The 10,962-nt window shown below is 52.5% G+C and overlaps 1 protein-coding gene across 5 annotated transcripts in view; it reads right to left on the reverse strand.

Annotated features, from left to right (window-relative positions):
• Nucleotides 1–9,682, reverse strand: part of CPXM2 (carboxypeptidase X, M14 family member 2) — a 132,828-nt gene extending 123,146 nt beyond the window's left edge. The window contains exon 1 of one of the 5 annotated variants that reach the window (XR_010412608.1): nucleotides 9,284–9,682. Coding sequence is in view for 4 of the 5 variants with exons in the window: in XM_064595406.1 (XP_064451476.1) it covers nucleotides 9,284–9,590 (307 nt within the window). In the remaining variant the exon portion in view is untranslated. The remainder of the gene's footprint in view (nucleotides 1–9,283) is intronic. The other 4 variants (XM_064595406.1, XM_064595405.1, XM_064595408.1 and 1 more) reach the window with 4 other exon arrangements.
• Between the last annotated feature and the right edge of the window lie 1,280 nt (nucleotides 9,683–10,962).

The following is a 10,962-nucleotide window of genomic DNA, read 5'->3' on the forward strand; positions in this document are numbered from 1 at the left end:
CGAGGCCCTGCCCAGGCCTGTCCTCTCTCTCGCCGCAAGAAAGGCAGCTCACGGTCGGCAGGGATGAAAGACAAGCGTTCAGTGCAAGAAGTGTGCAGAGAAAGAAATCAACAACTCCATCTGGGCCGCGTGACAAAACCGAATTCCTTAAAAGTAGCAAGCGAGGTGCCGACGCGGGCCACATGTTCTATTCTGGGCGATGGTGATAAACATCATGCTTCTGGGTTGACAGGAAACTATTTTTTCCCCTCTCTGTACAAGGAGCTTACAGTAGCAACCCCACCCCCCCCAGAAACCGAAAAAATTCTTTGCTGCATATTTGCATTTTCCCCAGGAAATTCCAGCCCCACAGCATCTGCTCTCTCTCTCTCTCTCTCTCCTGAGGGAATCAGCCCAGGGCCCTAGGCTCCCCTCCTGCCTTGTGCTAAGGAACCCACAGGATAGGAAAGGCCTCGCCCGAGGGGCGCTGCCCGGGAGTGCCAGGTCTCACAGGCCAGCAATCACAGCTTTCTAAAGCACTGCAACACAGGCAGGTCTGCAGAGAACCCTCTGGAGCGAGGGCCAGCAGGACTGCGCAGGTGTGGTTGGAAACGCGTGCTCCGTGTGGCTGTTAGCAGGCCAAGGGCCCTGACGCAGGGAGGTATCCAGTTCTGAGAAAGGCAGGCTACCGGTGGAAACAGCAACTGGGGGAGCGGGTAGATCCTGAAAGGCAGGCTGAGTGGTTGAACGAGATGCTTGGCTCCGTTCATCGGTGACCTTGAAGGTCTGGGGTGGAGATGGGGGCACGAGGGCAGTGTTCTCAGTACTTTTTGACCAGGGCCAGGCCAAAATCAACCCATCAACCAATCAGTCTAAAGCTTTCCCCTCCCCGCCTGGCTGTGTCTTCCCTGGGAAACTAGGTGGCCATCCTCTGTTCTTCTGGGCCAGCCTTTCGTGTAGACTTGGGTCTCCCTCAGGGCCCGAGGGAGATGATCTATGCAGCAGCGGACACCTTCCTGACTTGCAACCAAATAAGAAGCCCTTTGCTTTTCTAGAGCCAGCACAGTTAAGAGCAGCAGATGCAGACTCAGGGGGCGCTGGGTAGGGCACCGGGCTCACTGGCCTGTCTCAGTCTGGCTTCCATCTGGAAAGAGCCCGAGATGCAGCCTTCCTTAGGTGCAGACGTGCATCTGGGAAGGGACTTCATGAAGTTCAAGTAAAGAAGTGGAAGGAGAAAGACCTGGAGAAGGAAACTCCAGTAACTCAGGCTGTGTGCAGAGCAGGACCCATGAGGACTCAGCCTGGCTGGGGACTCTTGGGAAGAGGGTAGAAGGTACCCCTGAACCATGTCCCAGCGCGGGAGGCTGGAAGTTGACCCGTCATACCTCTGGAAGCATGGCTTTATCATCCTTGCCGTGTCATGGTGAGGAAGCCGAGGCTTGGAGAAGTCACCCATGCCCGTGAGCGGCAGAGCCAGATTCTGGTCCCAGCTCTCTCTGAACCCTGAACAAACTGCCAAACAACCACACGTGGTTTGCATGATCGAGCATTCCATAAAAATCTGGGACAGTGGAGTCTTAAATTAACACTCTGGAGGTGTTTTGTGCCCCTCCAACCATTCTATGATGCCTGGATGAGTAGCCAACTGGATGCCAGCCGGTTATGGACACCAGCCCTTCTCCCTGGCCAAGACACCCTAATTTCATGGGTCTCGTGACTGAAGAGTGGCAGCATGGTGGCAGGGACCTCAAAAGGCCACAGAGGGCAGAGCCATTGCTGGAGATGCCAAGCCTGAGTACTCAGGCTCCCTGGCCCCATTATGGATATTGAAAGAGAGCCTCACCTCCACACTCCCACCTCCAGGGGCCCTGGCTACCCTTGGCCCGGCACTGAAGGCACCATCTGCCATGAGATCTGACAGCCATGGACACCTGAGGCCCATGGAAAACATGATGGCCAGTTTTAAGAACCACAGCCTCCGGTCCAGCTTCCCCTAACACAGGAGTGTCTTCATGATCCATGCACAAATCCTGGCTTCGGAACCATGGGCACAGGCTAGGGACTCACCAGCATGAATAGCTGACTTTGGAAAGCATCTTGGAAAGAGAGGTGGTGTCTTAGAAAGCTGCTTGCTGATGCACATCATCAAGCAACCCTTTTTTTTAAGATCTTATTTATTTATTTGAAAGAGAGAGAGAGCATGTGCACGAGCAGGGAAAGGGGCAGAAGGAGAAGCCGACTCCCCGCTGAGCAGGGAGCCCGATGTGGGGCTCTATCCCAGGACCCCAGGATCATGACCTGAGCCAAAGATAGACACTTAACCGACTGAGCCACCCAGGTGCCCCTCAAGCAACCTTTTTTTATTAAATGTCCTTCCACTCAGGATTCTGTAGGGAGTTTATCTGGACAAACACTTCGGATTTAACTCTTCAAGGGAGCGTATAATATCCTGATGTAAAGAGTTCTTGCTATTTGTTCACATGTGATGATATGTGTGACTGCTTTTAAAATACATATGAAGGGCGCCTGGGTGGCTCAGTCGTTGGGCATCTGCCTTCGGCTCAGGTCATGACCCCAGGGTCCTGGGATCGAGCCCCGCATCGGGCTCCCTGCTCGGTGGGAAGCCTGCTTCTCCCTCTCCCGCTCCCCCTGCTTGTGTTCCCTCTCTCGCTGTGTCTCTCTCTGTCAAATAAATAAATAAAATTTTAAAAAAATATATTAAAATACATATGAAATCTTGACAAAAACATTCTCCTGATCCTCAGGCTCCAGCTTGGCCCAAGAGAAGACGTTTCCATCCAAAGGCCAAACACAGCAAGACACTCTGAAGAGTGACCAGGCAAAGCTCAAAAGTGAGGCCCTTTCCAGCAACTGGCCTGCAGCACACAACAGAAGGGCTTTGTTTACGACCACATATGCTCAAATAACAAGTCTTTGGTTCCTTCCCCCAGTGGCTGGGGCACAACACACTACAAAACGCAAACTCGCTCATTCCGGGCACAGACATCCAAACAAACGTGGCTCGCCGCCCACTCTGCAAATTCCACGGGCTCAGGACTATGCACCAGGCCTGAGGGTGTAATGCGGGCGTGCCCATACTCAAAACAGTGGCGCATTCTTGCCAATCCTGGAAGAAAGCACCAAATAAACAAACAAGCAGGAACCCAAAAGTAACCCAAGGCCCAATGGGGGCAGGGGGCGGGGAGAAAAAAAAAATCTTCAGATCACCTATTTAGAGTCTTGTTTATTAGCCTGTTTGTTTCTTACTACCACTTGGGAGGGAAAGGGTAAATGACTTATATTAACCATGGTTTACTCTCTGTTCCATTTTATTCTCTACCAAAAGCATGGCCACAAACCAAGCTCGTCAATTTGGAGATGACATACAAGGTAAGTACACCCCAAATCCACCCACATGCCAAAAATGTGCTCCCTATCTTATTCTTCATGCTGGGATAATGGAAAGCAGGGACCTGGGCCTCAGTCTCTGGGTCCCAAAGCAGTCCAACTGCAAAGACCTAGAAACTATTGAATTTGGCTGGCAAGAGCTGAATAAATGGAAGTAGAAAGAAGCAGGTAGTCAGGTCTCTACAAGAAAGAACACTCTAGCAATCAGTACTGCTCATCCAATGAACATGGTGGGAGGAGCCCATCGGTGGAAGTGTGTGAGCAGAGACTGGGTAGCCCAGGGTTAGAATCCTACAGTGAACAAGAATTTGCATGTAATGACCACGTGGTTTCCTCCAAGTTCTGAAATTCTGGGATTAACTGATGTTCACAATGAGGACCTCAGAAACTGTCTGATAGTGAGTCCCACACAACCTCAAAAAGAGAGGTCCTCAGGGGTGCCTGGGTGGCTCAGTTGGTTAAGCATCTGCCTTTGGTTCAGGTCCTGGGATCGAGACCCACGTCAGGCTCCCTGCTCAGCGGGGAACATGCTTCTCCCTCTCCCTCTGCCCCCCACTCGTGCTTGTTCTCTCTCTCTAGTGCTTGCTCTCTCGCAAATAAAAATAATAAATAAATAAATAAATAAATAAATAAATAAATAAATAAATAAATAAATAAATAAGAGGTCCTCAGTTCTGTATCCTGATGCGAAGAGTGATTCCAGGAATCTGTACATGTGATAAAACTGCAGAGAACACACACACACAAACACACACACACACAGATACACGTGCACATAAAAACTGCTGAAATGTTTAGTATGTAATCTAGTTAACAGTACTGTACCAATGTCAATTTCCTGTTTTGAGACTGTATAGAGCAGCAATCCTCAACCCACTGGGGACATCTGCATCTGACAATATCTAGAGACATTTTTGGTTGTCACATCTAAGAGGAGGATGCTACTGGAGGCCAGGGGGTTAAGACCAGGAAGGCTGCTAAACATCCTGCAATGCACAGGACAGCCCCTCCATCCCACCCCCACAGCATACACAACTGGCACAAAATGTCCATACTGCCAAGGTAGAGAAATCCTGTACTATATAGTTCTAGAAAGCGTTATCATTGGGGTACACAGGACCTCACTGTACTATGTTTGCAATTGCCTCTGAGTCTATAATTGTTTCAAAATAAAAGGATTTAAAAATTCTTTAAAAGATCCCACTCTGTTGAGCATATCAGAGCTCCACTTCTCCAGGAACCTGTCAGCCCCTCATGGAAAAATGCAATGGTCTCAGTTAACGAAAGGATTCAGCTGCCCAAGCCACCTCCAGGAGAATGTCAACATGGGCCATCCACTGCACATTTCTGTGGTGGCATTAAGGAAGAGCCACAGGTCAGGGATAAATTCACACTAAGATCAAGTCCCCAGTGTCCTAGGTTCCTTAAGCAAACCTTCCTCTGGGATTAAGACAAGACTCCTTCCAGAGTCTGCCACACAGAACATTTGCCTTCCATCTTCCCTTGAGCCAGACCTTGATGCAAGACAAGAGCTATCTGAAAAAGATGTTATAGTCTATAAAGACAAAGCAATTAATTGACCTTTAAATTAGTTATATACACATTTACCTTCTTATCCATCTCTAAATCCAACCCCTCACTCCCAGGTTAGTCCTGCAGAGCCTAATGCGTAGCATGCATCATCCACCCCGTGGAGCCAGGTCCGGAAGCCCACACTACACACCCCAGACTGCTGTACAAGGTTCCTTCCTCCATCGATGTCTCCCCACGACCTGATGACCAGCTGCATGTGAGACAGTCCGATGCAGGAATGAATTTTCTCAGCACAGTGTCACTGAATACAACTACCACTGACTCCCCTGATCGAGTCATTCTTAAACCAGTCTCCTCCACTTAAGAGTCCAGGGTGGAACACACAAAAATAGACTCAAAATGGATGAAAGACCTAAATGTGAGACATGTGACCTAAATGTGAGACAGGAGTCCATCAAAATCCTAGAGGAGAACACAAGCAGCAACCTCTTCGACCTCAGCCACAGCAATTTTTAAAGAATTTTTAAATTCTTCTTCCTAGAAACCACCAAAGGCAAGGGAAGCAAGGGCAAAAATGAACTATTGGGACTTCATCAAGATAAAAAGCTTTTGCACAGCAAAGGAAACAGTCAACAAAACCAAAAGACAACCGACAGAATGGGAGAAGATATTTGCAAACGACATATCAGATAAAGGGCTAGTATCCAAAATCTCTAAAGAACTTATCAAACTGAACACCCAAAGAACAAATAATCCAGTCAAGATATGGGCAGAAGACGGGTGCATGGGTGGCTCAGTTGGTTAAGCGACTGCCTTCGGCTCAGGGCACTATCCTGGAGTCCCTGGATTGAGTCCCCGCATCGGCCTCCCAGCTCGGCAGGGAGTCTGCTTCTCCCTCTGACCCTCCCCCCTCTCATGTGCTCTCTCTCTCATTCTCTCGCTCTCAAATAAATAATAAAATCTTTTAAAAAAAAAAAAAAAGGGCAGAAGACATGAACAGACATTTTTCCAAAGAAGACATCCAAACGGCCAACAGACACATGAAAAAGTGCACAACATCGCTCAGCCATCAGAGAAATCCAAATCAAAACCTCAATGAGATATCACCTCACACCAGTCAGAATGGCTGAAATTAACAAATCAGGAAACAACAGATGTTGGCGAGGATGCAGAGAAAAGGGAACCTTCCTACACTGTTGGTGGGAATGCAAGCTGGTGCAACCACTCTGGAAAACAGTATGGAGGTTCCTCAGAAAGTTGAAAATAGAGCTACCGTACGACCCAGCAATTGCATTACTGGGTATTTACCCCAAAGATACAAATGTAGTGATCCGAAGGGGTACATGCACCCCAAGGTTTATAGCAGCAATGTCCACAATAGCCAAACTATGGAAAGAGCCAAGATGTCCATCAACAGATGAATGGATAAAGAAAATGTGGTATATATATACAATGCAATATTATGCAGCCATCAAAAAAATGAAATCTTGCCATTTGCAACAACGTGGATGGAACCAGAGGGTATAATGCTAAGCAAAATAAGTCAATCAGAGAATGACATGTATCATATGACCTCACTGATAATGAGGAATTCTTAATCTCAGGAAACAAACTGAGGTTGCTGGAGTGGTGGGTGGTGGGAGGGATGGGGTGGCTGGGTAATAGACATTGGGGAGGGTATGTGCTATGGTGAACGCTGTGAATTGTGTAAGACTGTTGAATCACAGACCTGTACCTTTGAAACAAATAATACATTATATGTTAAAAAAAAGAAGACAGTAGGAAGGGAAAAATGAAGGGGGGGAATTGGAGGGGGAGACAATCATGAGAGACTATGGACTCTGAGGAACAAACTGAGGGTTCTAGAGGGGAGAGGGGTGGAGGGATGGGTTAGCACAGTGATGGGTATTAAGGAGGGCACGTATTGAATGGAGCACTGGGTGTTATACGCAAACAATGAATCATGGAACACTACATCAAAAACTAATGATGTAATGTATGGTGATTAACATAATAAAATAAAATTAAGAAAAAAAAAAAAAGAGTCCAGGGTGGAGGGCTCCACTGGCCAAACACCCAAAAACATGGGGAAAAAAGAGGACAGGAGTTTTGAGTTGGGATAAATATCCCACTTTGCTTGTCCTAGGTGGTGGGCTCTTAAAAACCCACACAGATCATTAGAAAGAGTGGCAGGCCTGGGGAGGCAGCTATCCCAGGAGGCCTCGAAGCTGAGTCTCTGGAATTTCCAAGAACCTTTTTCCAGTTTGGGGATTAGCAATCCAGCCCTCAGCACAACTGTGATCCCTTTTTCAAAGCCCCCCAAGTTCTGTGCTGTGTACAGGGGCAGGGAATGACCTGCGCTCTCTACTCCCAGGACCTCACCCAGCACCTGGCGTTGAACAGGTTCTTGGTAACCACCTGCGGAACGAATGAACGGCTCACAGATGGACTAGCACAACCATCAGCTGACACACCGGAAGCTTTTGTGGAAAAGCTGAGGTCATGTGCTATGGTGAGCGCTGTGAATTGTGTAAGACTCATGAATCACAGACCTGTACCCCTGAAACAAATAATACCTTATATGTTAATTAAAAATAAGTAAATAAAGAGTAACTACCTTAAAACATTTTGAAAAATTAAAAAATAATAAAATAAAATAAAGCACCTGACCAAGTAAAGAGAAGTAGCAGGTGCGGGCGTCCTTTGCAGATGAAGACACCAAGTCCCAGGACGCTGAGTGCTGAGCTCCCAGACCTGGGTATGAAGTATGGTCTTCAGACTCAGTCTGGGGCTTCTTCCACACTCCCCCCAGCAAGTACCAGAACCCCACATACGTGTCTCCCACCCACCATGCCCAGCACTGCGCTAATCACAGCAGATACCCAAAACCAAAAACACATGCAAATCTGATTCAAACTACCAAACAAGAAAGGCCTTGGGTTAAAAATAAGCACAGAAGGGCTTTCAAATCTCCTAAGCCAGCAAGTGACACTAAGTTACTTAAACTGTCAGCGCCTACGGTCCCTCATCTGTAAAATAAAAAGAACACCCACCCCTCAGAGCCACTGGAAGAATTAGACGAGACAGTTACCCATGAAGCTCCTAACAGAGTCCCAGCAGACGTTCTCCAAACAGGACTGTCTCTTCATACTCCTGCTATTAAACCGCTGGGGTTTTACACATCTTAGTTCCCATAATTCCCCAGAAGATACTGGAAATTCTGGATGGTTCTGTTGGGGGTCACACAACTCACAGAACTGCCTGCCCATTGGCAGAGTCGCTCACAACCTGGAGCATGGCAGGATGCGCCCCCACCTCCACACATGTGCAGAGCGGCTGCTGAGATGGGTCCACACATTCAAGAGATCTGTGTCCCCACCTCCTCGCCTCTCCCGCTGCCTCCTGCTGACTTGCTGAAGAGTTGAACCAAACAAAAGCAATTCCTTCCATGCCAGGAGCGGTGTAATGGAGCCACCAGCATGTATCTCCTTTCAAGGAAGGCCATCACAGGGCCAGAGAATTTGGCTACAATCCTGCTCACTCCCCAGTCCTGAAATCCTAGGACCCTCTGCAATTTGAGCAAAGAACATTTGGAACAATTAAGAGAAAAGTCTCCCCTTCACAAGGAGTGAAGCCGAATGGAAGTCATTTGCCAAGACAGGGCTGGCAGAGACGCATGGATGGGAGAAGGGTGTGCGGACGGATGGAAGGCGGGCACTGCAGGCTGCCAGGCCCCCTGGGCTTTCCCTCCGTCTGCAGCCCGCCCCCTCTCCACGGAGACAGGAGCCCCCCCAGCAGAGGCTCTGCCCGCCCCCGGCCCGGCCCAGCCCCCCCAGCAGAGGCTCTGCCATCCTGCCCCACCTGGGCAGAGGATTCCAGGGACCCCCAGAAAGCGGGAGGGAGGGAGCTGAGAGGGGCGCTGGCTGGGTAAAGGCCCACTGCTGAGTTTCCCCCCAGAAGGCCGTCGTGCCAAAGCCCGCCAGCCCTTCACGTGGCCAAACCGTAAATTCACTCCCAAGAAGTGTAGCAAGACTAGGGGTGTCGGGCGGAAAGAGCCTCTGCCCAGCCCATTTCAGACCTGGGCCACCAGCTCCGCAGGCAGCTTCCATACTCCGCCTCCACCTGCGGGGAAACGCCGACCGGTGTCTGTCCGGGAAGTTCCGAGCGGCCAGAGGGATGCGCGACGCAGTCCCCAGGGAGGCGGCGGGGGGGGGGGGGGGGGGCGCGATGGCTGGGTTCGCGGGCTCTGGCGTCGCCGACACACAGGCCTGGAAGCCAGCTGTCCCCTCAGACCAGCCAGCCGCTGGGAGAGGCGCGCGGCCACGGCGCCCCCTCGGGCCGCCCCGCGCACAAAGTTCCTTACCTGGTGGACGCGTCTCCGGAGCCAACTTGTCCCTCTTGGGCGCTTTCTTGGGCTTGGTCGCCTTCTTGGGCGGCCTGGGCTCCGGCGGGCGCGGCTCCCGCTCCCCGTCCCCGGTCCCCGCGGGCAGCGGCGGCGAGAAGGGCTCGGGCTCGGGCTCCCGGCGCGCGTAGTAGGGCTCCCGGCTCCAGGTCTCCTGCACGTAGTAGTCCGGGGCCTGGAGGGCTGCGCCCTGGGCGCCCACCCCGGCCAGGACCACCGCCAGCAGCGCGAGGGCCAGTGCCAGCGCGGCGGCCCCCCGGCGGGCCATGCCCGCTCGGCCCCGCGCCCCGGGCAGGGTCACGGGCCCCGGGAGCGCCGGGCGGGCCGCGGGCGCGGGCGGCGGCGCGGAGCGGGGGCGCCGGGACGGCAGCGCGGCGCAGGGGGCGCGGGAGGCGGCCGGCCGACGGCGCGTGTGACCCGCCCGCGGGGCTGGGCCGGGCTGCGCTGGGCCGGGCCGGGGGCGGGCAGGGGCGCGCCGAGGCGCGGGGCGGGCGCAGGGGGCCGGCCCCGCCCTCCCGTCCGCCTCCCTCTCGGCCCGGACCCCGCGGAGGCCGGCCCCGGAGGCAGGTGTTCGAGCCCTCTCCGTCCCATCGGCCGTCTCCAAGCCTTGTCCCGTCCCGCTGCCCCGACGCCGGCCGGTGAGCTGCCCTGCTGGGCGCCGGCTTCCCCAGAGTCTCAAAGCTTTGAGTTTCCACCCCGGAGGAAGCGCGAGCGGCTTCACAGGTTGGAGGAGCGCGGCCCGCCAGGAGAGACGATTTGCCCAATGTCCTAAAGCCAGTTAGGGGCCGAAGCCTAGCCCCCTGCCTGCTGATCGCTGCTCTGTCCCTGGCTCCACACCAGACACGGTTCTCCACTGACCGTACAAACCTTTCGCTCAACTTGACCATGATCCTATTTCAGGAACTGTGAAGAAGGGACTCCTGAGACCCCAGGTCCCCAGGGCTCCAAGAAGTAAAGTTTCCGTGAGGGCGGGGGCCCTGGTGACCCTGGAGGGCCCCAGCTCCTGAGACGGGGACTCTGTTGGACAAGAGGGACAAAGCGGAGCTACCCTAGGGCTGCCGTACTTGGAGTCACAGAGGTCATTCGGTTCATGCAAAGAGCAGGCTCCTGCGGGAGCGTTTTCTAGTTGGGCAGGCAGGGAGCTCAGTCACCTTTGAAAAAGTACCTTCTGTCCTTGGACAACTATGTTTTGGTCCTTCAGGCTGGGATCGCGGAAAGGAAGCCTGCTTTGGTTTCCTCTTGCTGTTGTAACAAACTCCGGCAAATTTAGTGGTTTAAAACAACTGCTTGCAGTTCTGCGGGTTAGAAGTGTGAGCCGTGTCCCTAGGCTAAAATCAGCGGGGCTGCATTCCCCAGTGGAGCCTCTGGGGCAGAACCTGCCTCCAGGCTCCCATGGGTGCTGGCCCAGTTCAGTTCCGCCACGTGGGAGCACCCAGGTCCCGAGTACTTGCTGGTTGTCGGCACCCTGCTCTTGAATGCCCCTGACTGCCTGCATTCCTTCTCCTGCTTTCCATGAGTTCTAGTAGCTTCTCCCTGGTCCTTGTATGGGGGCCGGACACCTCAGCCAGCACTGGCATGCTGAGTGCCCCCCACCTCCGCCATGACTTCAAACCTCTCCGACCTCCCCTTCTGCTACATCT

This window comes from Mirounga angustirostris, unplaced genomic scaffold (genome assembly GCF_029215605.1).
Source record: "Mirounga angustirostris isolate CCGP_5_RB_7025 unplaced genomic scaffold, mMirAng1.0.hap1 SCAF_6, whole genome shotgun sequence".
NCBI classification, from domain to species: Eukaryota; Metazoa; Chordata; class Mammalia; order Carnivora; family Phocidae; genus Mirounga; species Mirounga angustirostris.